The sequence below is a fragment of the Scomber scombrus genome, chromosome 6, assembly GCF_963691925.1.
Source record: "Scomber scombrus chromosome 6, fScoSco1.1, whole genome shotgun sequence".
Lineage (NCBI taxonomy): Eukaryota > Metazoa > Chordata > Actinopteri > Scombriformes > Scombridae > Scomber > Scomber scombrus.
In genome coordinates, this window is record NC_084975.1 from 456,972 (window position 1) to 484,471 (window position 27,500).

The 27,500-nt window shown below is 42.3% G+C and overlaps 5 protein-coding genes across 5 annotated transcripts in view; all 5 read left to right on the forward strand.

Annotated features, from left to right (window-relative positions):
• actr6 (actin related protein 6) overlaps positions 1-6,098 on the forward strand; it is a 12,373-nt gene extending 6,275 nt beyond the window's left edge. The window contains exons 10-11 of the mRNA XM_062420474.1: positions 4,436-4,574; positions 5,856-6,098. Coding sequence (XP_062276458.1) covers positions 4,436-4,574; positions 5,856-5,985 — 269 coding nt within the window. The 3' untranslated portion in view covers positions 5,986-6,098. The remainder of the gene's footprint in view (positions 1-4,435; positions 4,575-5,855) is intronic.
• A 1,555-nt stretch (positions 6,099-7,653) lies between these two features.
• sycp3 (synaptonemal complex protein 3) lies at positions 7,654-16,782 on the forward strand. The gene is made up of 8 exons (XM_062420490.1): positions 7,654-7,771; positions 8,861-8,939; positions 9,028-9,062; positions 9,476-9,593; positions 9,957-10,056; positions 11,590-11,688; positions 16,528-16,632; positions 16,729-16,782. Exons 1-8 carry the CDS (start codon positions 7,654-7,656, stop codon positions 16,780-16,782), a joined length of 708 nt encoding a protein of 235 aa, XP_062276474.1.
• The window catches only part of LOC133981671 (cytosolic 5'-nucleotidase 1B), a 114,393-nt gene continuing 95,536 nt past the window's right edge, over positions 8,644-27,500 (forward strand). The window contains exon 1 of the mRNA XM_062420484.1: positions 8,644-8,692. The gene's annotated coding sequence lies outside the window, so the exon portion shown is untranslated. The remainder of the gene's footprint in view (positions 8,693-27,500) is intronic.
• Positions 17,735-22,847, forward strand: si:ch211-59o9.10 (uncharacterized protein LOC561841 homolog). Its single transcript, XM_062420473.1, has 10 exons — positions 17,735-17,815; positions 18,692-18,858; positions 20,373-20,833; positions 21,107-21,198; positions 21,280-21,372; positions 21,528-21,588; positions 21,719-21,810; positions 22,014-22,132; positions 22,518-22,617; positions 22,726-22,847. The coding sequence occupies exons 2-10, from the start codon at positions 18,731-18,733 to the stop codon at positions 22,771-22,773; spliced, it is 1,194 nt and encodes a 397-aa protein (XP_062276457.1). The 5' UTR covers positions 17,735-17,815; positions 18,692-18,730; the 3' UTR covers positions 22,774-22,847.
• Positions 27,409-27,500, forward strand: part of drd4a (dopamine receptor D4a) — a 10,085-nt gene continuing 9,993 nt past the window's right edge. Inside the window, exon 1 of the mRNA XM_062420480.1 lies at positions 27,409-27,500. This exon is cut by the window's right edge and continues 106 nt beyond it. Coding sequence (XP_062276464.1) covers positions 27,409-27,500 — 92 coding nt within the window.

The following is a 27,500-nucleotide window of genomic DNA, read 5'->3' on the forward strand; positions in this document are numbered from 1 at the left end:
GGTAACACACTACACACACTACACAACTAACTACACACTCTGCCCCAAGGTAACACACTACACACACTACACACACTACACAACTAACTACACACTCTGCCCCAAGGTAACACACTACACACACTACACAACTAACTACACACTCTGCCCCAAGGTAACACACTACACACACTACACAACTAACTACACACTACACACACTACACAACTAACTACACACTCTGCCCCAAGGTAACACACTACACACACTACACACTATTAACTACACACTACACACACTACACAACTAACTACACACTCTGCCCCAAGGTAACACACTACACACACTACACAACTAACTACACACTCTGCCCCAAGGTAACACACTACACACTACACAACTAACTACACACTCTGCCCCAAGGTAACACACTACACACACTACACAACTAACTACACACTCTGCCCCAAGGTAACACACTACACACACTACACAACTAACTACACACTCTGCCCCAAGGTAACACACTACAGACTGTACACACTATTAACTACACACTACACACTCTGCCCCAAGGTAACACACTACACACACTACACAACTAACTACACACTCTGCCCCAAGGTAACACACTACACACACTACACACTATTAACTACACACTACACACACTACACACTATTAACTACACACTACACACACTACACACTATTAACTACACACTCTGCCCCAAGGTAACACACTACACACTATTAACTACACACTACACACTATTAACTACACACTCTGCCCCAAGGCAACACACTACACACACTACACAACTAACTACACACTCTGCCCCAAGGTAACACACTACACACACTACACAACTAACTACACACTCTGCCCCAAGGTAACACACTACACACACTACACAACTAACTACACACTCTGCCCCAAGGTAACACACTACACACACTACACAACTAACTACACACTCTGCCCCAAGGTAACACACTACACACTGTACACACTATTAACTACACACTACACACACTACACACTATTAACTACACACTACACACTATTAACTACACACTACACACACTACACACTATTAACTACACGCTCTGCCCCAAGGTAACACACTACACACACTACACACTATTAACTACACACTACACACTATTAACTACACACTCTGCCCCAAGGTAACACACTACACACACTACACACTATTAACTACACACTACACACTATTAACTACACACTCTGCCCCAAGGTAACACACTACACACACTACACAACTAACTACACACTCTGCCCCAAGGTAACACACTACACACACTACACAACTAACTACACACTCTGCCCCAAGGTAACACACTACACACACTACACAACTAACTACACACTCTGCCCCAAGGTAACACACTACACACACTACACAACTAACTACACACTCTGCCCCAAGGTAACACACTACACACACTACACACTATTAACTACACACTACACACACTACACACTATTAACTACACACTACACACACTATTAACTACACACTCTGCCCCAAGGTAACACACTACACACACTACACAACTAACTACACACTCTGCCCCAAGGTAACACACTACACACACTACACACACTACACAACTAACTACACACTCTGCCCCAAGGTAACACACTACACACACTACACAACTAACTACACACTCTGCCCCAAGGTAACACACTACACACACTACACAACTAACTACACACTACACACACTACACAACTAACTACACACTCTGCCCCAAGGTAACACACTACACACACTACACACTATTAACTACACACTACACACACTACACAACTAACTACACACTCTGCCCCAAGGTAACACACTACACACACTACACAACTAACTACACACTCTGCCCCAAGGTAACACACTACACACACTACACACACTACACAACTAACTACACACTCTGCCCCAAGGTAACACACTACACACACTACACAACTAACTACACACTCTGCCCCAAGGTAACACACTACACACACTACACAACTAACTACACACTACACACACTACACAACTAACTACACACTCTGCCCCAAGGTAACACACTACACACACTACACACTATTAACTACACACTACACACACTACACAACTAACTACACACTCTGCCCCAAGGTAACACACTACACACACTACACAACTAACTACACACTCTGCCCCAAGGTAACACACTACACACTACACAACTAACTACACACTCTGCCCCAAGGTAACACACTACACACACTACACAACTAACTACACACTCTGCCCCAAGGTAACACACTACACACACTACACAACTAACTACACACTCTGCCCCAAGGTAACACACTACAGACTGTACACACTATTAACTACACACTACACACTCTGCCCCAAGGTAACACACTACACACACTACACAACTAACTACACACTCTGCCCCAAGGTAACACACTACACACACTACACACTATTAACTACACACTACACACACTACACACTATTAACTACACACTACACACACTACACACTATTAACTACACACTCTGCCCCAAGGTAACACACTACACACTATTAACTACACACTACACACTATTAACTACACACTCTGCCCCAAGGTAACACACTACACACACTACACAACTAACTACACACTCTGCCCCAAGGTAACACACTACACACACTACACAACTAACTACACACTCTGCCCCAAGGTAACACACTACACACACTACACAACTAACTACACACTCTGCCCCAAGGTAACACACTACACACACTACACAACTAACTACACACTCTGCCCCAAGGTAACACACTACACACTGTACACACTATTAACTACACACTACACACACTACACACTATTAACTACACACTACACACTATTAACTACACACTACACACACTACACACTATTAACTACACACTCTGCCCCAAGGTAACACACTACACACACTACACACTATTAACTACACACTACACACTATTAACTACACACTCTGCCCCAAGGTAACACACTACACACACTACACAACTAACTACACACTCTGCCCCAAGGTAACACACTACACACACTACACAACTAACTACACACTCTGCCCCAAGGTAACACACTACACACACTACACAACTAACTACACACTCTGCCCCAAGGTAACACACTACACACACTACACAACTAACTACACACTCTGCCCCAAGGTAACACACTACACACACTACACACTATTAACTACACACTACACACACTACACACTATTAACTACACACTACACACACTACACACTATTAACTACACACTCTGCCCCAAGGTAACACACTACACACACTACACAACTAACTACACACTCTGCCCCAAGGTAACACACTACACACACTACACACTATTAACTACACACTACACACACTACACACTATTAACTACACACTACACACACTACACACTATTAACTACACACTCTGCCCCAAGGTAACACACTACACACACTACACAACTAACTACACACTCTGCCCCAAGGTAACACACTACACACTGTACACACTATCTACTACACACTACACACACTACACACTATCTACTACACACTACACACACTACACAACTAACTACACACACATGGATTCTACTTATATGGGCATCAGGAGGAGCATGAGGCGCCCTCCTGAACCTGTGAACCAATCAACCTGTCAATCACCACGTAGCCACGCCCTAATGCATACCCTGCTTTATCGTCACATATAAAATCAGGGAGGCCAAAATGTCCCAAATGAACATCATACTGCATTGAAGAAGGCTTTAAACTAGCGATTGAGACCATAAACACATTTTGAAAACGTTTACTGAGGTTAGAAATCAAGTGAGAAGTTGGTGAATTCTCCATTGACTTGTATAGAGACGGAAGTCCTTTTGACACCAAAACGGTCGCCCCCTGGTGGCCTTTTGATAGAATGCAGTTTTAAGTTACTTCCTGGTTGGCCTCGTTTCAGAGGACTGGAACTCCCCACCTGTTTATAACATGTTCACTATTTATTACTTTACACATGAAAGCTTTAAAAATAGTATCCTACTTTATTTATTTATTATCCTTTTTGTTCTTTAGTGTAGTTTGTGTGACTGTAAGCTTCTATATGTATGTGTGTGTGTGTGTGTGTGTGTGTGTGTGTGTGTGTGTGTGTGTGTGTGTTAGTTATCTCCCTCCAGCTTAATTGTTTTATAACTCATATTTAACACTTATATTTTAACTCAGAGATGAATAAAAACTAAATCAGCTGTGAGTGAGCAGACTGAATCACATCTTCTGTTTAAAGGACTTAAAACAATGTTTAAATAGAAAAGAAGCATGTTTGTTATATTAGCTTCAGAAGGGTAAAATAGTTTCTGCTCTGCATGTTGTTATGAATATTTGTCCTGATAACAGTGACGTTGTGTTTCAGAGATGCAGCCTCACTTCTATCAGAACATCGTGCTGACGGGAGGAAACACGCTGTTTCCTGGTTTCAGACAACGGCTGGAAGCTGAGCTGAGGTCACTGGTTCCTGCTCACCTGCCTGTGTCCGTCCTGCTGCCCGACAGGTGAGACTCTGTCTGGGAGGTGATATAATAAATCATACCTGCATTAAGAGCTGATATCATGTTAAATCATACCTGCATTAGGAGCTGATATATTAAATCATACCTGCATTAAGAGCTGATATAATAAATCATACCTGCATTAGGAGCTGATATCATATTAAATCATACCTGCATTAGGAGCTGATATCATATTAAATCATACCTGCATTAAGAGCTGATATCATATTAAATCATACCTGCATTAAGAGCTGATATATTAAATCATACCTGCATTAGGAGCTGATATCATATTAAATCATACCTGCATTAAGAGCTGATATCATATTAAATCATACCTGCATTAAGAGCTGATATAATAAATCATACCTGCATTAGGAGCTGATATCATATTAAATCATACCTGCATTAGGAGCTGATATCATATTAAATCATACCTGCATTAAGAGCTGATATCATGTTAAATCATACCTGCATTAGGAGCTGATATATTAAATCATACCTGCATTAGGAGCTGATATCATATTAAATCATACCTGCATTAGGAGCTGATAACATATTAAATCATACCTGCATTAGGAGCTGATACCATATTAAATCATACCTGCATTAGGAGCTGATATCATATTAAATCATACCTGCATTAAGAGCTGATATATTAAATCATACCTGCATTAGGAGCTGATATATTAAATCATACCTGCATTAGGAGCTGATATCATATTAAATCATACCTGCATTAGGAGCTGATATATTAAATCATACCTGCATTAGGAGCTGATATATTAAATCATACCTGCATTAGGAGCTGATAACATATTAAATCATACCTGCATTAGGAGCTGATATATTAAATCATACCTGCATTAGGAGCTGATATCATATTAAATCATACCTGCATTAGGAGCTGATAACATATTAAATCATACCTGCATTAGGAGCTGATATATTAAATCATACCTGCATTAGGAGCTGATATATTAAATCATACCTGCATTAGGAGCTGATAACATATTAAATCATACCTGCATTAGGAGCTGATATATTAAATCATACCTGCATTAGGAGCTGATATATTAAATCATACCTGCATTAGGAGCTGATAACATATTAAATCATACCTGCATTAGGAGCTGATATATTAAATCATACCTGCATTAGGAGCTGATATCATATTAAATCATACCTGCATTAGGAGCTGATATCATAATAAATTTACCTATGAATCTTTAATAAGTTTAAACATGAATCAGATTAATACGTAAGGTGTTTATTGATCTTCAGTCCGATCACGTACTCGTGGGAAGGAGGGAAGCTGCTGTCCAACCATCCCGACTACGATGAGATGCTGGTGACGCGGGAAGAGTACGAAGAGAACGGACATTTCATCTGTGAAGAGAAGTTTGATATTTGACTGGATGCAAAGTTAAAACATGAAGCAGTTTTATTTAACTTCATTTTGTCCCAACAGACTTTGTTCTCTCTTTTTATACGTGTACATTTTTCCTTTTTGTTAATAAACTCTGAATTAAACATGTGTGAAGAATAAATGATGTAAACACCATATTATATTATTATATTATTATATTATTATATTATTATATTATTATATTATTATATTATTATATTATTATATTATTATATTATTATATTTAAACCAGCTTTTATCTTTTAAAGAAGAGTCGGATCATTTTTCAGTGTTCAGAGTTTTATAATTTAATTTAAATGACAGAAAGTTCTTTTAAAGTATGTTTTGGGTCATTTCAAACATTAATTACAGAGAGAAGCAATCACAGTATTATTACAGTACTGTGATTAAAATCATTATATGTACTTTTTTTTTTCTGAGAGTAAATTAAAACTTGATTTAGTCAAACTAAAAAATCAATCATTGATTATTAGACGTCACCATTTTGACATCTTATCTCATGATTTTGACTTTATGAGATTTAACAATTTAGTTAAAATTATAGCGTATCACAATTTTGATTTAGTAAATCAACATTGTGCAGAAATGTTCTTCTGTAAATGTTTAACTTTTTATTATTTTGAGATTTAAATAGAAAAGTCAAAATTATGAGATTAAAAAAATGTATAACTTGAGGTTTTTAATTAAAATAATAAGATAATAATTTCCAAAGCTATAAACCAACGTCATCAGAATGAAAACTATTAACTGACTCCAGTTAGTCTGCGAGGTTTTAATAGTTTTAGATTATTTAACTTTAATTAATTCTACCATCAGAAATCTATAATAGATAGATAGATGTAAACTTTATTGATCCCTTTTGGGAAATTTAGGGTCCAGCAGCTTAATACACAAAGACATCAAAGAACAATAAACTAAAACATTAAATACTAAAATAAGAACAACAGGTCTGAGGATGAGGCTGTGTGATAAAGTGCAGAATAAAATAAAATAAAAATAATATATATATGATAACAGCGTAAAAAAATGAGATGCCATTATTTAGACATAATTTTGACAAACCATAAAATAATAATAATAAAAACTAAATCACGACTAACTTTCCTTTGTAAGAGTTTTAGTCATTATTTATCTTCCGTACAGGTGAATTTATTAACAGTAAAAAGCTGATTCAGGCTCAAAGTTTAGGAAATAACTTTAATAAAACGCTTCATTTTATACTCTGTCCTCATTAATCTCATTAATCTTCCTTATTCCGACAAAAGGAGACGTTTAATTATTAGTTATTATTATTATTATCATTAGTAAGTGTTGTTTCTTGTTGTTTGTTTGTTTTTATGGAGCTGCTCTGAAATAAAGAGAAGAAGAAGAAGTTAGTTTTGGCGGGAAACGAGCCTTAGAAGTAGCCGCTAGCCGTGTTAGCTCTGCTCGGTTTATTCCTGTTTGTTGCTCCTGTTGCGGTTTAAACTCACTCAAAGTAAAGCCGGGAGCCGGAAGAAAGGTCTGTTGGGTTTTAAGAGTTAATTAGTAACCGAACTGAGTCAGTCAGTTAATTTAAACTGCTGTAATTAAAGATAACTCCGTTAGATAGCAGCTGAAGCTAAGCTAGCGGTAGCCGCCATTGTGTGCCGGGTTGCTAGCAGAGAGGAAGAAATGGCGACGGGAAGAAAACAGATGAAGAAAAAACATGTAGAGGAAAAAAATGATAAAGTTTTTGATTTTAATGAAGATGAAAAGAAAGAGATGAGCGGCTCAGAGGATGACGTCAGAGGTAAGATTACATTTAACACGACTGTAATCAGATTACAACTCAGTAACTAAATACATCTATTACAGTACTGTAGTACAGTTTGAGGTACTTATACTTTACTGTAGTACAGTTAGAGGTACTAGTACTTTACTGTAGTACAGTTAGAGGTACTAGTACTTTACTGTAGTACAGTTAGAGGTACTAGTACTTTACTGTAGTACAGTTTGAGGTACTAGTACTTTACTGTAGTACAGTTTGAGGTACTAGTACTTTACTGTAGTACAGTTAGAGGTACTAGTACTTTACTGTAGTACAGTTTGAGGTACTAGTACTTTACTGTAGTACAGTTAGAGGTACTTGTACTTTACTGTAGTACAGTTTGAGGTACTAGTACTTTACTGTAGTACAGTTAGAGGTACTTGTACTTTACTGTAGTACAGTTAGAGGTACTAGTACTTTACTGTAGTACAGTTTGAGGTACTAGTACTTTACTGTAGTACAGTTAGAGGTACTAGTACTTTACTGTAGTACAGTTTGAGGTACTAGTACTTTACTGTAGTACAGTTAGAGGTACTTGTACTTTACTGCAGTACAGTTTGAGGTACTAGTACTTTACTGTAGTACAGTTAGAGGTACTAGTACTTTACTGTAGTACAGTTAGAGGTACTAGTACTTTACTGTAGTACTGTTTGAGGTACTTGTACTTTACTGTAGTACAGTTAGAGGTACTAATACTTTACTGTAGTACAGTTAGAGGTACTAGTACTTTACTGTAGTACAGTTTGAGGTACTTGTACTTTACTGTAGTACAGTTAGAGGTACTAGTACTTTACTGTAGTAGAGTTAGAGGTACTAGTACTTTACTGTAGTACAGTTAGAGGTACTAGTACTTTACTGTAGTACAGTTAGAGGTACTAGTACTTTACTGTAGTACAGTTTGAGGTACTTGTACTTTACTGTAGTACAGTTAGAGGTACTAGTACTTTACTGTAGTACAGTTTGAGGTACTAGTACTTTACTGTAGTACAGTTTGAGGTACTTGTACTTTACTGTAGTACAGTTTGAGGTACTTGTACTATGAGTTGTTAACAGCTTGTTTTCTGTTTTAAGATGAAACTCCGATTGTTGACAAGCTGGCAAAGAAAAGACCGGCTGACTTTGAGGCGGAGGCAGCGCCCTGTGCTGTTGGGTATTAAACTATTATTTATATATTATAATACTAATAATACTGTAGCTGAATAAATGATCTAAATTAACTTCACTTTTGTCTCCTGCAGAAATGAGGTTCAGTCCATGTTGGAGAAGTTTGGTTGTAAGTTTCCATCAGATTTAATATGAATGAATTAGAAGTTTGCTTTAAACCACAGCAGTGATGAGCTGTAACACATTTAATTATTATTCAGTTAAACTTATTTAACACCAGAACATTTGAGCAGATTTGCACTAACATGTTAAATTAGGAATAAATGTGTAAACAATGATTTTGTAGCAAAGATACTAAAAAACTATTTTATAAGTAAATAAATCTAGTCAAACTAACACAGAGCTGAAGAGTTATAATGATTATTGATACCTATTAAATTAATCACCTAATATTTACATAATTCAGTGTTTTCAGGCAATTATTAAGAAATGAAGTCTAAATTCTCAGATTCAGCTTCTTAAATATGAATATGTTGTTTGACAGTAAACTGAGTATATGTGGTTCACGGATGTGTTTTACAGCTGATATCAGTAAAGTGATGCAAGCCAAGAAGAAACGTCTGGAGAGTCTGACCAAGAACTACATGAAGGGGAGTCAACACAAGCTGGAGGAGCTGTGGAACAACTACCACAGTCAGAGGTTCATCTGATCACCTGTCAATACATAATCAATATATAGTCTATAAGTAATCAATACATAATTAATATATAGTCTATACATAATCAATATATAGTCTATAAGTAATCAATACATAATTAATATATAATCAATAAGTAATCAATATATAATCAATATATAATCAATATATAATCAATATATAATCAATAAGTAATCAATAAGTAATCAATACATAATTAATATATAGTCAATATATAGTCTGTTCATAATCAATAAATAGTCTATAAATAATCAATATATAGTCTATACATAATCAATATATAGTCTATATATAGTCAATATATAATCAATACCAGGAAGTAACCAGCGTGTGGTGTGTTGCAGGCAGAAGATGACTCAGCAGTATTCTCAGCAGGTTAACTCGGCGCTGCAGCAGTGGGAGACTGAAGCTCAGAAAGCTGAAGACCAGGAGGAGAAACTCAACGTCTGTTCATTCATTCATTCACTCACTCACTCATTCACTCATTCATTCACTCACTCATTCATTCACTCATTCATTCACTCATTCATTCACTCACTCATTCATTCACTCATTCATTCACTCCTTCATTCACTCATTCATTCACTCATTCACTCACTCCTTCATTCACTCATTCATTCATTCACTCATTCACTCATTCATTCACTCATTCATTCACTCACTCATTCATTCACTCATTCATTCACTCACTCACTCATTCATTCATCCACTCACTCATTCATTCTCTCATTCATTCACTCATTCATTCATTCATCCACTCACTCATTCATTCTCTCATTCATTCACTCATTCATTCATTCATTTACTCATTCATTCACTCATTCATTCATTCATCCACTCACTCATTCATTCTCTCATTCATTCACTCATTCATTCATTCATTTACTCATTCATTCACTCATTCATTCACTCACTCATTCATTCACTCATTCATTCACTCATTCATTCATTTACTCATTCATTCACTCATTCATTCACTCACTCATTCACTCACTCATTCATTCATTCATTTACTCACTCACTCATTCATTCACTCATTCATTCACTCATTCATTCATTCACTCATTCATTCATTCATTTACTCATTCATTCACTCATTCATTCACTCATTCATTCACTCACTCATTCATTCACTCACTCATTCACTCATTCATTCATTCATTCATTTACTCAGTCACTTTACTCACTCCTCTCCTCCTCTATTCCTCTTCTCTCCTCCTCATCTCCTCCTCTCTCCTCTCCTCCTCTCTTCTCCTCCTCTCCTCCTCTCTCCTCCTCCTCTCCTCCTCCTCTCTCCTCCTCCTCTTATCCTCTCCTCCCCTCTCCTCCTCCTCTCCTCCTCCTCTCTCCTCCTCCTCTTATCCTCTCCTCCTCCTCTCCTCCTCCTCTCCTCTTCTCTCCTCCTCCTCTCTCCTCCTCCTCCTCTTATCCTCTCCTCCTCCTCTCCTCCTCTCTCCTCCTCCTCCTCTTATCCTCTCCTCCTCTCTCCTCCTCCTCCTCCTCCTCTCTCCTCTCCTCCTCTCTTCTCCTCCTCTCCTCCTCATCTCCTCCTCTCTCCTCTCCTCCTCTCTTCTCCTCCTCTCCTCCTCCTCTTATCCTCTCCTCCCCTCTCCTCCTCCTCCTCTCTCCTCCTCCTCCTCTTATCCTCTCCTCCTCCTCTCCTCCTCTCCTCCTCTCTCCTCCTCTCTCCTCCTCCTCTCTCCTCCTCCTCCTCTTATCCTCTCCTCCTCTCTCCTCCTCCTCCTCCTCCTCCTCCTCTCCTCCTCTTATCCTCTCCTCCTCCTTCCTCCCCTCTCCTCCTCTCCTCCTCTCTCCTCCTCCTCCTCTCCTCCTCCTCCTCCTCTTATCCTCTCCTCCTCTCTCCTCCTCCTCCTCTTATCCTCTTTCCTCCTCCTCCTCCTCTCCTCCTCTTATCCTCTCCTCCTCTCTCCTCCTCCTCCTCCTCTCCTCCTCTCCTCCTCCTCTCCTCCTCTACAGTCACTGTTCAGACAGCAGCAGAAGATCCTTCAGCAGGCTCGGTTGGTTCAGAATCAGAAGTTGAAGACGGTCCGAGAACTTTATGAGCAGTTTGTGAAGGTCAGAACAACTAGATCCCTGCGCCGTTATAACCGGATCCCTAGATCCCTGCCCCGTTATAACCGGATCACTGCGCCGTTATAACCGGATCCCTGCCCCGTTATAACCGGATCCCTGCGCCGTTATAACCGGATCCCTGCCCCGTTATAACCGGATCCCTGCGCCGTTATAACCGGATCACTGCCCCGTTATAACCGGATCACTGCCCCGTTATAACCGGATCACTGCCCCGTTATAACCGGATCCCTGCGCCGTTATAACCGGATCCCTGCCCCGTTATAACCGGATCCCTGCCCCGTTATAACCGAATCACTGCCCCGTTATAACCGGATCACTGCCCCGTTATAACCGGATCACTGCCCCGTTATAACCGGATCACTGCCCCGTTATAACCGGATCCCTGCCCTGTTATAACCGGATCACTGCGCCGTTATAACCGGATCACTGCACCAGATCCCTGCACCGTTATAACCGGATCACTGCCCCGTTATAACCGGATTACTGCACCAGATCCCTGCACCGTTATAACCGGATCACTGCCCCGTTATAACCGGATCACTGCGCCGTTATAACCGGATCACTGCACCAGATCCCTGCACCGTTATAACCGGATCACTGCGCCGCTATAACCGGATCACTGCACCAGATCCCTGCACCGGATCACTGCGCCGCTATAACCGGATCACTGCCCCGTTATAACCGGATCACTGCCCCGTTATAACCGGATCACTGCACCGTTATAACCGGATCCCTGCACCGTTATAACCGGATCACTGCGCCGCTATAACCGGATCACTGCCCCGTTATAACCGGATCACTGCCCCGTTATAACCGGATCACTGCGCCGTTATAACCGGATCCCTGCGCCGCTATAACCGGATCACTGCCCCGTTATAACCGGATCACTGCGCCTTTGTAACCGGATCACTGCGCCTTTATAACCGGATCACTGCGCCTTTATAACCGGATCACTGCCCCGTTATAACCGGATCACTGCACCGTTATAACCGGATCACTGCGCCGCTATAACCGGATCACTGCCCCGTTATAACCGGATCACTGCCCCGTTATAACCGGATCACTGCGCCGTTATAACCGGATCCCTGCACCGCTATAACCGGATCACTGCTCCGTTATAACCGGATCACTGCGCCGTTATAACCGGATCCCTGCGCCGTTATAACCGGATCACTGCGCCGCTATAACCGGATCACTGCCCCGTTATAACCGGATCACTGCCCCGTTATAACCGGATCACTGCCCCGCTATAACCGGATCACTGCCCCGTTATAACCGGATCACTGCACCGTTATAACCGGATCACTGCCCCGTTATAACCGGATCACTGCACCGTTATAACCGGATCACTGCGCCGTTATAACCGGATCACTGCACCGTTATAACCGGATCCCTGCACCGTTATAACCGGATCACTGCCCCGTTATAACCGGATCACTGGATCACTGCGCCGTTATAACCGGATCACTGGATCACTGCGCCGTTATAACCGGATCACTGGATCACTGCGCCGTTATAACCGGATCACTGGATCACTGCGCCGTTATAACCGGATCCCTGCACCTTTATAACCGGATCACTGCCCCGTTATAACCGGATCACTGCGCCGTTATAACCGGATCCCTGCACCGTTATAACCGGATCACTGCGCCGTTATAACCGGATCACTGCGCCGTTATAACCGGATCCCTGCACCTTTATAACCGGATCACTGCCCCGTTATAACCGGATCACTGCGCCGTTATAACCGGATCCCTGCACCGTTATAACCGGATCACTGCGCCGTTATAACCGGATCACTGCGCCGTTATAACCGGATCACTGCCCCGTTATAACCGGATCACTGCACCGTTATAACCGGATCACTGCGCCGTTATAACCGGATCCCTGCGCCGTTATAACCGGATCACTGCGCCGTTATAACCGGATCACTGCGCCGTTATAACCGGATCACTGCGCCGTTATAACCGGATCACTGCGCCGTTATAACCGGATCCCTGCACCTTTATAACCGGATCACTGCCCCGTTATAACCGGATCACTGCGCCGTTATAACCGGATCCCTGCACCGTTATAACCGGATCACTGCGCCGTTATAACCGGATCACTGCGCCGTTATAACCGGATCACTGCCCCGTTATAACCGGATCACTGCACCGTTATAACCGGATCACTGCCCCGTTATAACCGGATCACTGCACCGTTATAACCAGATCACTGCACCAGATCACTGCACCGTTATAACCGGATCACTGCACCGTTATAACCAGATCACTGCACCGTTATAACCAGATCACTGCACCAGATCACTGCGCCGTTATAACCGGATCACTGCCCCGTTATAACCGGATCACTGCCCCGTTATAACCGGATCACTGCGCCGTTATAACCGGATCACTGCACCAGATCCCTGCACCGTTATAACCGGATCACTGCGCCGCTATAACCGGATCACTGCACCAGATCCCTGCACCGGATCACTGCGCCGCTATAACCGGATCACTGCCCCGTTATAACCGGATCACTGCCCCGTTATAACCGGATCACTGCACCGTTATAACCGGATCCCTGCACCGTTATAACCGGATCACTGCGCCGCTATAACCGGATCACTGCCCCGTTATAACCGGATCACTGCCCCGTTATAACCGGATCACTGCGCCGTTATAACCGGATCCCTGCGCCGCTATAACCGGATCACTGCCCCGTTATAACCGGATCACTGCGCCTTTGTAACCGGATCACTGCGCCTTTATAACCGGATCACTGCGCCTTTATAACCGGATCACTGCCCCGTTATAACCGGATCACTGCACCGTTATAACCGGATCACTGCGCCGCTATAACCGGATCACTGCCCCGTTATAACCGGATCACTGCCCCGTTATAACCGGATCACTGCGCCGTTATAACCGGATCCCTGCACCGCTATAACCGGATCACTGCTCCGTTATAACCGGATCACTGCGCCGTTATAACCGGATCCCTGCGCCGTTATAACCGGATCACTGCGCCGCTATAACCGGATCACTGCCCCGTTATAACCGGATCACTGCCCCGTTATAACCGGATCACTGCCCCGCTATAACCGGATCACTGCCCCGTTATAACCGGATCACTGCACCGTTATAACCGGATCACTGCCCCGTTATAACCGGATCACTGCACCGTTATAACCGGATCACTGCGCCGTTATAACCGGATCACTGCACCGTTATAACCGGATCCCTGCACCGTTATAACCGGATCACTGCCCCGTTATAACCGGATCACTGGATCACTGCGCCGTTATAACCGGATCACTGGATCACTGCGCCGTTATAACCGGATCACTGGATCACTGCGCCGTTATAACCGGATCACTGGATCACTGCGCCGTTATAACCGGATCCCTGCACCTTTATAACCGGATCACTGCGCCGTTATAACCGGATCACTGCCCCGTTATAACCGGATCACTGCGCCGTTATAACCGGATCCCTGCACCGTTATAACCGGATCACTGCGCCGTTATAACCGGATCACTGCGCCGTTATAACCGGATCCCTGCACCTTTATAACCGGATCACTGCCCCGTTATAACCGGATCACTGCGCCGTTATAACCGGATCCCTGCACCGTTATAACCGGATCACTGCGCCGTTATAACCGGATCACTGCGCCGTTATAACCGGATCACTGCCCCGTTATAACTGGATCACTGCACCGTTATAACCGGATCACTGCGCCGTTATAACCGGATCCCTGCGCCGTTATAACCGGATCACTGCGCCGTTATAACCGGATCACTGCGCCGTTATAACCGGATCACTGCGCCGTTATAACCGGATCACTGCGCCGTTATAACCGGATCCCTGCACCTTTATAACCGGATCACTGCCCCGTTATAACCGGATCACTGCGCCGTTATAACCGGATCCCTGCACCGTTATAACCGGATCACTGCGCCGTTATAACCGGATCACTGCGCCGTTATAACCGGATCACTGCCCCGTTATAACCGGATCACTGCACTGTTATAACCGGATCACTGCCCCGTTATAACCGGATCACTGCACCGTTATAACCAGATCACTGCACCAGATCACTGCACCGTTATAACCGGATCACTGCACCGTTATAACCAGATCACTGCACCGTTATAACCAGATCACTGCACCAGATCACTGCGCCGTTATAACCGGATCACTGCCCCGTTATAACCGGATCACTGCACCGTTATCACTGCACCAGATCACTGCCCCGTTATAACCAGATCACTGCACCGTTATAACCGGATCACTGCACCGTTATAACCGGATCATTGCCCCGTTATAACCGGATCACTGCCCCGTTATAACCAGATCACTGCACCGTTATAACCGGATCACTGCCCCGTTATAACCGGATCACTGCGCCGTTATAACCAGATCACTGCGCCTTTATAACCGGATCACTGCCCCGTTATAACCGGATCACTGCGCCGTTATAACCGGATCACTGCACCGTTATAACCGGATCACTGCGCCGTTATAACCGGATCACTGCCCCGTTATAACCGGATCACTGCGCCGTTATAACCGGATCACTGCGCCGTTATAACCGGATCACTGCCCCGTTATAACCGGATCACTGCGCCGTTATAACCGGATCACTGCGCCGTTATAACCGGATCACTGCCCCGTTATAACCGGATCACTGCGCCGTTATAACCATCTATCTATCTGTGTGTGTGTGTGTCTGTGTGTGTGTGTGTGTGTATATCTGTCTGTATGTGTGTGTGTGTGTGTATCTGTGTGTGTGTATGTGTGTGTGTGTGTGTGTGTGTGTGTGTGTGTGTAGAACATGGAGGACATGGAGAAGAGTCATGAGTCGTTCCTGCAGGGGGCGCAGCAGGAGCTGAGGAAGGAGATGGCCACACTGCAAAAGAAGATCCTCATGGACACGGTCAGTCTCTATCAGGGATCAATAATCACTGATCAGTAATTACTGATCAATAATGAACAGTGTGATGTCACTTCCTCTTGTTGTCTGTCTCCATAGCAACAGCAGGAGATGGCCACAGTCCGCAAGTCTCTGCAGTCCATGCTGTTCTAGGCTGCTGTTACCGCGGCGACAGAGCCTGTTCCCGCTGGGTCGGGGTTACCATGGTTACTGCAGTGTTGTGCTGTTAACGTTGTTCACGTGGTTACTGTTTGATTAAAGTTTCTGTTTTTTTTGTTCACTGCTGGAAATATCTGCATGAAGTTTGATGGAAGACAAACAGCTGATCTGTCTGAAAGTAAATAAATACAATTTATTCTAAAGTCTGTAATCAAACATTTACTGCTCAGTGTGTACAAATACTACAATACTGCATACTACATCACTCATAATACTACAATACTGCATACTACAGTACTCATAATACTGCAATACTTTTACTGTAATACTGCATACTACATCGCTCATAATACTGCAGTACTTTTACTGTAATACTGCATACTACATCACTATAATACTGCAGTACTTTTACTGTAATACTGCATACTACATCTCTCATAATACTGCAGTACTTTTACTGTAATACTGCATACTACATCACTCATAATATTGCAGTACTTTTACTGTAATACTGCATACTACATCTCTCATAATACTGCAGTACTTTTACTGTAATACTGCATACTACATCACTCATAATACTGCAGTACTGTTACTGTAATATTTAAACTACATGCAGTACTTTTATTTGTAATGTAGTGTTACTTTGCAGTATTGTTACTTTTATTGAAGTAAAATATGTGATTACTTCTATTTGGGGAATTTTCTCAAAGGAAAAATAAAAGTAAAATGTCAGCGGGGACTTTTCGGTACTTTTCGTGATAACGCCGGAAGTTCCCGACTTTTTGTTGTTACCCTTTATATTCCTAGGACGGTTGTTATTAGTTTCCTAGGACGATGACGGAACGACCCAACCTACTCTGCCTCTGATTGGCTAGTGGTATTGTTTGCGTCAGAGTCAGAGCCAATCAGAGGCAGGAGAGGGGCGGGTCCCCAGCCTTGGAGTCGTGCCGGTACTTCCTGTTGTGAGCGGTTAACAGCTCACCGTCCGTTCAGGAACCGAAACAGGATTTTATCATCTAAGAAGGTAAGAAAGCGGAGATGTTTCAATATGATCTCATAGTGTTTAATAGCAGTAACGTGTCGATGTTTCTCTTACATCGATGTGTCGTCGTGTTTGTTTTTAAAAGCAGCTTCTTTCCTCTCTGCTAACCGCTAACAGATGAGCTGTGTTACCCTTGAATCATGTCCCCCTTCCGGTTACACAGGTTACCGTAACACCCCCCCCCCCGGTTACGGTTAGGTGTGACAGGTAAAGGATGAACTGCTCCGTGTTTGGGGGAAACAAGTTAATAAATGTCGGTGATATTGTAACGCGTTACTATCATCAGCGCCGTTACTTAGTTTCCCGCCGCTTACCGGATGTGTTACACAGTATTTAGACCGATATATCAGCTGATATGATCTAAGCTGTATTTACTAATGTACACATATGTTAAGTTACAGAGGCCACATTTTATATATATTTGATCCTAATTAAAGTTAAATATAAACCTACATGTTAGATGTTTCAGTGTATGACGTCATTTTCTACAATAAAGTTTATAGTTAAAATGTAAAATATCAGGCTTTTATTACATATCATTGTCACAAGTGTTTTAAAGTGACCATTGATAAATGTATGTTTATAATCTTGATGTATAGAATTATCTGTTGATATAACTATATATATATATATATATATATATATATATATATATATATATATAGTACTGAGGATATATATATATATATATATATGTATATATATATAGTTTTTTATGTTTGTTTGTTTTCCTGCTCCTTAATTCCAGTATCGGCATCAACCCCATAAATCCAGAATGGGTTGAACTCTACGACACAGTTAGAATAATGTAACAATGGTTTTACCTGCTCTGAGTCTCAGGTGTGTTCTTACCTGCAGGATGAGTCTGACTCTGTGCTAACTGTGTGAGAGGAAGTCATGGACCAGCTGCTCTCAGGAGGCTCCTCAGAGCCCGACAGTCCAGGAGGTCTGAACCGAGGCTACCTGCTCGACACCAGCGAGGTCCTGTACCAGGACCTGTCTGTCATCGTCCCGGAAACACCCAGGTAACATTAACGTAACTCTGTTTACACTCAGGTAACGTTAACGTAACTCTGTTTAAACTCAGGTAACGCTAACGTAACTCTGTTTTAACTCAGGTAACGTTAACGTAACTCTGTTTACACTCAGGTAACGTTAACGTAACTCTGTTTACGCTCAGGTAACGTTAACGTAACTCTGTTTAAACTCAGGTAACGTTAGCGTAACTCTGTTTAAACTCAGGTAACGTTAGCGTAACTCTGTTTAAACTCAGGTAACGTTAACGTAACTCTGTTTAAACTCAGGTAACGTTAACGTAACTGTTTAAACTCAGGTAACGTTAACGTAACTCTGTTTACGCTCAGGTAACGTTAACGTAACTGTTTAAACTCAGGTAACGTTAACGTAACTCTGTTTAAACTCAGGTAACGTTAACGTTACTCTGTTTACGCTCAGGTAACGTTAACGTAACTCTGTTTAAACTCAGGTAACGTTAACGTAACTCTGTTTAAACTCAGGTAACGTTAACGTAACTTAGTTTACACTCAGGTAACGTTAACGTAACTCTGTTTACACTCAGGTAACGTTAACGTAACTTAGTTTACACTCAGGTAACGTTAACGTAACTCTGTTTAAACTCAGGTAACGTTAACGTAACTCTGTTAACGCTCAGGTAACGTTAACGTAACTGTTTACGCTCAGGTAACGTTAACGTAACTGTTTACACTCAGGTAACGTTAACGTAACTCTGTTTACGCTCAGGTAACGTTAACGTAACTCTGTTTAAACTCAGGTAACGTTAACGTAACTTTGTTTACGCTCAGGTAACGTTAACGTAACTCTGTTTAAACTCAGGTAACGTCAACGTAACTCTGTTTAAACTCAGGTAACGTTAACGTAACTGTTTACGCTCAGGTAACGTTAACGTAACTCGTAACGCTCAGGTAACGTTAACGTAACTTTGTTTACGCTCAGGTAACGATAACGTAACTCTGTTTAAACTCAGGTAACGTCAACGTAACTCTGTTTACACTCAGGTAACGTTAACGTAACTCTGTTTACACTCAGGTAACGTCAACGTAACTCTTTTTACACTCAGGTAACGTTAACGTAACTCTGTTTACACTCAGGTAACGTCAACGTAACTCTGTTTACACTCAGGTAACGTTAACGTTACTCTGTTTACACTCAGGTAACGTCAACGTAACTCTGTTTACGCTCAGGAAACGCTAACGTAACTTAGTTTAAACTCAGGTAACGTTAACGTAAGTCTGTTTAAACTCAGGTAAAGTTAACGTAACTCTGTTTAAACTCAGGTAACGCTAACGTAACTCTGTTTACGCTCAGGTAACGTTAACGTAACTCTGTTTACGCTCAGGTAACGTTAACGTAACTCTGTTTAAACTCAGGTAATGTTAACGTAACTCTGTTTAAACTCAGGTAACGCTAACGTAACTCTGTTTAAACTCAGGTAACGTTAGCGTAACTCTGTTTAAACTCAGGTAACGTTAACGTAACTGATGTTTAACGTGTGTTTCAGTCCTCAGCTCGGCAGGCGGAGGAGACGCAGTCATGTGACGGAGGAGCATCTCAGACCGGTTTCCTGTCAGCAGGTCTCGGCCTCGCCTGAACCCGACCGGCTGTTTCCACGGAAACGGCGGCGGCTGGCAGCAGAGCACAGCTTCGTTCCTGCTTCATCGCTCGCTGTGTTTCCTCTGAGCAGCTGGCTGGAGGCTCCGCTCTCCTCCTCCTGCTCCTCCTCCTCCTCCTGCTCCTCCTCTTCCTCCTCCTACCTCACACCTGGATCACAGCAGGAAGTGGAGGCTGTGGCGAGCTCCTCAGGAGAATCTGGCTCTGGTTGTTTCAGCCAGAAGAGGCGTCAGACATCTCCTCCTCCTCCTGCGTCTCCTCCTGCGTCTCCTCCTGCCTCGAGCTCTCTGTCCTTCCTCACTGAGGAGGAGAGGAGGTGGCTCAGCGGCGAGCAGGGAAAAACGTCAGCAGGTCAGACACGCTGGAACATTTCTTTTATTAATGAAAAGTTTATTTTATAAACACGTGTGGTTTAATCTTTAACTTTATAAACATAATAATGAATGAATCGGTTTACTGACATAATCAATACATTTAATTCATGATCGTTTAGTTTTATTGATTTTATCTTGAATGATTTGATGTTTCTGTAATTCAAACATTAAAAATAAATAAATGTAATAAACTGAAAACATTCAGTTTAGTTTGATCGATACAGTTATTGATCATCATGTCGTCCTGCAGCAGCCGATCAGATCGTCATCAGTGACGATGACGAGGCCGCCGTCCGCTCGGCTCAGGAGGAAGAAGACGAGGCGTTCGCTCGGAGTCTGCAGGTCAGCTGATCGATCAGCTGATTGATACACACCGATCAGCTGATTGATAATCTGGACTCATTGAATCTTTTTGTCCTTCAGGCTCAATTTGATGAAGAGCAGAGAGAGACTCCCCTTCATCATCATCATCAACATCATCATCATCATCATCATCATCATCAGAGCCAACACACGGTGAGACACACACACACACACATATACACATATACACACACACACATATACACACACACACACACACACACACACACAGAGACACACACAGAGCTGCAGCACTACATGTAGAGTGGCCTAGCTGATTATTGATTATTGATTATTGATGTGAGCAGTATCAGGCGTACAGCTGGATGCCCGACCTGCTGGCTGCCGTCGCTCCGCTGGTCGATCACGGTACGATGACATCATCAATTACATCATCATACAGCAACTACAAATAAGTCATTAACTGTTCCTGCTGAAATGCATGCTGGGAGTCGTAGTGAGGATGATGATGATGACGACGATGCTCTGCTTCCTACAGATCTGATTGGTCCAAACAGGCGGCGTGGGCGGGGCCGGAGGAGGAACGGCCTCCCCGACCTATCAGACGACGTCCAGGGAAACGACTACGAGGTGAGGGGGGGGGGGGGTAATGATTCAGTTAGCTCAGCGTCAGAGGAGTGAGATAATTAGTGTGTATATAATGTGTGTATATGTGTGTGTGTGTATATGTGTGTGTGTGTATATGTGTGTGTGTGTATATAATGTGTGTATATGTGTGTGTGTGTATATGTGTGTGTGTGTATATAATGTGTGTATATGTGTGTGTGTTCCAGGCTCTGCTGGACTTTGAGCAGCGTCAGGGTTCTGTAGTAAACAGGAAGTTAACTCGCAGACAGATTCAGAGATTTCCCACCAAGAGCTTCCTGTCAGCCAGCAGCGCCGGAAACACACAGTGAGTTCTGATTGGCCCACAGCGTTGTTCAGTCTGTGTTCTGATTGGCCCACAGAGTTGTTCATTCTGTGTTCTGATTGGCCCACAGCGTTGTACATTCTGTGTTCTGATTGGCCCACAGCGTTGTTCAGTCTGTGTTCTGATTGGCCCACAGCGTTGTTCAGTCTGTGTTCTGATTGGCCCACAGCGTTGTTCAGTCTGTGTTCTGATTGGCCCACAGCGTTGTACATTCTGTCTTCTGATTGGCCCACAGCGTTGTTCAGTCTGTGTTCTGATTGGCCCACAGCGTTGTACATTCTGTGTTCTGATTGGCCCACAGCGTTGTTCATTCTGTGTTCTGATTGGTCCACAGCGTTGTTCATTCTGTGTTCTGATTGGTCCGCAGGTGTCAGATCTGTTTCTGTGATTACACTGATGGAGAGAAGCTGAGGATGTTGCCCTGTTTCCATGACTACCACGTAAAGTGTATAGACCGATGGTTGAAGGTAACGCATACACTACACACATACACACACACATATAAATACACACACACACACATGTGTACAGCAGTGTATCACCAGTATTTAATGTGCCCCCCCCTCCCCCCCCAGGATAACACCACCTGTCCGATCTGCAGAGCTGACCTGGCTGACCTCTGACCTCCGTGTTAGGATGAAGAACGACTCGTTAATTTGTCTTTTTTTATTTTTTTTATTTTTTTTTATTTTAAATGTTTTATTGCTGTTGAAATTAAAAACATTTTGTCTTTAAGTTTGTCTGTTAATCATCGCGTCCTAAGTCGTTGTCATGGTAACGCCTCGAAAATGAGCAAATCAACTCAATTTGAGCAAGTTAACAAAATCGGGCCTTTAAGTTGTGCTGCTATTACAGTAATTACGGTAGACTAAAGGCACTCGTTAGGCTGTGATTGGTAATTACTGTATTAACAGTGCAACTTCATTTTAAAGGCGGATTTCTCTCCCAGAGCTGCCGTAACGCGTAACGGTGTGAGTCAACACCAGGCAGAGACGGAGCAGAACCGACGGACCGGCTGGAAATCCCCGGTCAGAATTATTGATGATTGATTAACTCATCATTACAGCTCTGGTCTGACGTCATAATCAATATATATTAGTATATAGTTTATTTCTATACTTTAAACTGAACTCAAGGAGACATTACGGTAATAATGAGATCTGTATATACTGGACATTACGGTAATAATGAGATCTGTATATACTGGACATTACAGTAATAATGAGATCTGTATATACTGGACATTACAGTAATAATGAGATCTGTATATACTGGACATTACGGTAATAATGAGACCTGTATATACTGGACATTACTGTAATAATGAGATCTGTATATACTGGACATTACGGTAATAATGAGATCTGTATATACTGGACATTACGGTAATAATGAGACCTGTATATACTGGACATTACGGTAATAATGAGATCTGTATATACTGGACATTACGGTAATAATGAGATCTGTATATACTGGACATTACGGTAATGAGATCTGTATATACTGGACATTACGGTAATAACTGAGATGCAGAGGCCTGATCATGGGTAGGCTAACGTAGCCGCTAATGTCCAAAGCGGCAGAAACTAAACGTATTTCTCACAATCGAAGGTGAAATAATTCATACTGATGGTCATAACATTCAACCAGTCTGTCGTTGAGTTATCCAGGACACTTTCTTGTGTTTGTGTAAAGAAATGTTGAGGATATAAATAATTAAACAGATTAAATTTCAAGGCTATTTTAAAAACTGCCGTGACACTTGATATCATAAGAACAGATGAGAACGGCTTGTTTACTGACTGATGTTTTACTGACAGGATGTTTTACTGACAGGACGTTTTACTGACAGGATGTTTTACTGACAGGACGTTTTACTGACAGGATTTTTTACTGACAGGATGTTTTACTGACAGGACGTTTTACTGAGATGTTTTACTGACAGATGTTTTACTGACAGGACGTTTTACTGACAGGATGTTTAGCTTTCAGGACGTTTTACTGACAGGACGTTTTACTGACAGGATTTTTTACTGACAGGATGTTTTACTGACAGGACGTTTCACTGAGAGGATGTTTTACTGACAGGACGTTTTACTGAGATGTTTTACTTACAGGATGTTTTACTGACAGATGTTTTACTTACAGGATGTTTCACTTACAGGATGTTTTACTGACAGATGTTTTACTGACAGGACGTTTTACTGAGAGGATGTTTTACTGACAGGATGTTTTACTGAGATGTTTTACTTACAGGATGTTTTACTGACAGATGTTTTACTGACAGGACGTTTTACTGACAGGATGTTTCACTGTCAGGACGTTTTACTGACATGATGTTTTACTGACAGATGTTTTACTGACAGGATGTTTTACTGACAGGACGTTTTACTGACAGGATGTTTCACTGTCAGGACGTTTTACTGACATGATGTTTTACTTACAGATGTTTTACTGACAGGACGTTTTACTGACAGGACGTTTTACTGACAGGATGTTTTACTGACAGATGTTTTACTGACAGGACGTTTTACTGACAGGATGTTTTACTGACAGATGTTTTACTGACAGGATGAGGAAGACTTAAAGAAAGATGATTTCATATTAAATACTCTCAGCCACATCGTCTTTGATATGATATTAAAAGAGCAACTTCACACAGAGATGCGTTTGGAGTCCGATTCTGACTAAAGACGTTCATTTGAAATGGAATGAAGCCCACTAAACAGTAGTAGAACAAACCCTCTTCACTGCTCTTCCCTCGACTTCCGCCATCAAAACCTGACAAAACCTTTATTTTATAGGGAGAAATAATTTAATAGAACAGCTTTAACATTAATCAATCATATCTTTAATCTATCAAGGACATGTTCATGTTTCTGTGTTGCTAAATGATAAATATATCATTCAAAGAAAACCTCAAACGGCAGAAAGTTGACAACATTTGCGCAATGAGTCTTCCGCTCTAGTGTTTATATTTTCAAAGTAATATATAATATTTGTGGATTACTGGATTTTAATCAACAGATAAAATTTTGTGGCTTTTTTAAAAACTGCAGTGAGACTTAGTTGCTCAGGTGAACTGATCGCTCGTGTTACTGAAGGTATTTAAATTCGTATATCGTACAAAAAGTAGTAAACAACTTTACGTACGATATCATACAAACAGAGGATGAGGATATGTTGCAACATCATAGCAACCGCCCGGCAACCAGTCCAGCCACATCGACGCCATAGCAACCGCCCGGCAACCAGTCCAGCCACATCGACGCCATAGCAACCACCATAGCAACCAGTCCAGCCACATCGATGCCATAGCAACCACCCGGCAACCAGTCCAGTCACATCGACGCCATAGCAACCACCATAGCAACCAGTCCAGCCACATCGACGCCATAGCAACCACCCTGCAACCAGTCCAGCCACATCAACGCCATAGCAACCACCCAGCAACCAGTCCAGCCACATCGACGCCATAGCAACCACCATAGCAACCAGTCCAGCCACATCGACGCCATAGCAACCACCTGGCAACCAGTCCAGCCACATCGACGCCATAACAACCACCATAGCAACCACTCCAGCCACATCGACGCCATAGCAACCAGTCCAGCCACATCGACACCATAGCAACCAGTCCAGCTACATATCTCTAACCCGTAAAGACTGTAGATACATTTTAAACAAAGTCATAAAACACCACTAACATTTCTAAACTGAAATTGTAAATAACTTTAAATTATAATCCTGTCTGATGAACAGCAGCAGAGAACATGTTTAAGTTTTCACTGTGGCAGGAAAACACCTTCAGATCCTTTATTTCCAAAAATAATGAATCTAATGCTCCTTAATTAAAAAAAATAAAGACACAGCTATTAATTAATTAAAGATTTTCACGTTGTTTTTGTCTGATTTTAAATGTTTGGTATATTGTTGGTTTATTCAGAAGGTTGCACCTTTGCTATCTCTCCACTAGATGTCACTAATCCTACACACTGCTCCTTTAAATGATCTCTGCTCTACACATCAAACACTTAACTTACTGAATGTGTTTATTTAAACAGAGCAACTCAATGTACTCAACAAACAATTCAAAACAAGAAAACCCAATAATAATAAATATATAGAAATAAAAAATTAAAACAAAGTACAGAAAAATAAAAAGAGCGAAAAATAAAATAAAAACTAGTCAAAAATAGAAAATTAAAGATTTATTAAAGTTATTCTCATAATGAAAACAAAGTGAAGCTTCCACTGATAAACCTAATATTACAGTTTATTACAGTTTATTACAGTTTATTACTGTTTATTACAGTTTATTACAGTTTATTACTGTTTATTCAGTTCATCAAGAATCCAATGAAATGTTTATTAACGCTGTTAATGTTACAACTTTAGTATTTATACGAATATTTTATATGATGTTTATTTTTATTTGTTGCTGTGCTTGTGACACATTTACACACGCACACACACACACCTGCACACACACACACACACACACACCTGCACACACACACACACACACACACACACACACACACACACACACACACACACACACACACACACACGCACACACACGCACTCTGAAGGACACCGGGCAGGATAATCAGCAGTAATCGGCTCATCGATCCTTCAGCAGCTGAAACGTTTCTCAGCTTCACAATTCTGTGATTTCTGGATTTTAACGCGTCTGTGAATCAGCTGATTAGTTTTTCTGGAGGAACTTCATCAGCTTCTGTTTCAGTTTGAGTCTGTTTACACCTTTACGCAGCGGCGGGCTGGAGCTCCCCGGTAGAGTCCGGTAGAGTCCGGTAGAGTCTCCGGTAGAGTCTCCGGTAGAGTCCGGTAGAGTTTCCGGTAGAGTCTCCGGTAGTCTCCGGTAGAGTCCGGTAGAGTCTCCGGTAGAGTCTCCGGTAGAGTCTCCGGTAGTCTCCGGTAGAGTCTCCGCTAGTCTCTGGTAGTCTCCGGTAGAGTCTCCGCTAGTCTCCAGTAGAGTCCGGTAGAGTCTCCGCTAGTCTCTGGTATTCTCCGGTAGAGTCTCCGCTAGTCTCCGGTAGAGTCTCCGGTAGTGTCTCCAGTAGAGTCCGGTAGAGAGGACCAGGATGGGACCACAGTGCGGGGACCAGAGTCCTGCCCGGCCTGCATGAGAGACGGCCCGGGCCGGGAGGACCGGGAGGAGCGGAGGAGCGGGAGGAGGACCGGGAGGAGCGGAGGAGCGGGAGGAAGACCGGGAGGAGGACCGGGAGGAGATGGCGGGACACAACGTGGCGGCTCTGGTGTTCGGGGTTCTGCTGATCCTGTTCATCATCTTTGGAAACCTGCTCGTGTGTCTGAGCGTGTT

Excerpts from the sequence above, each read along its gene's own strand:
- sycp3 (XM_062420490.1), top strand. The coding sequence starts at position 7,654 with ATGGCGACGGGAAGAAAACAGATGAAGAAAAAACATGTAGAGGAAAAA. Across the intron at positions 9,063-9,475 it reads CATGTTGGAGAAGTTTGGTT|CTGATATCAGTAAAGTGATG; the intron begins GTAAGTTTCCAT and ends TGTGTTTTACAG. Across the intron at positions 11,689-16,527 it reads TTTATGAGCAGTTTGTGAAG|AACATGGAGGACATGGAGAA; the intron begins GTCAGAACAACT and ends GTGTGTGTGTAG.
- si:ch211-59o9.10 (XM_062420473.1), top strand. The coding sequence starts at position 18,731 with ATGGACCAGCTGCTCTCAGGAGGCTCCTCAGAGCCCGACAGTCCAGGA. Across the intron at positions 20,834-21,106 it reads GCAGGGAAAAACGTCAGCAG|CAGCCGATCAGATCGTCATC; the intron begins GTCAGACACGCT and ends GTCGTCCTGCAG. Across the intron at positions 22,618-22,725 it reads GTATAGACCGATGGTTGAAG|GATAACACCACCTGTCCGAT; the intron begins GTAACGCATACA and ends CTCCCCCCCCAG.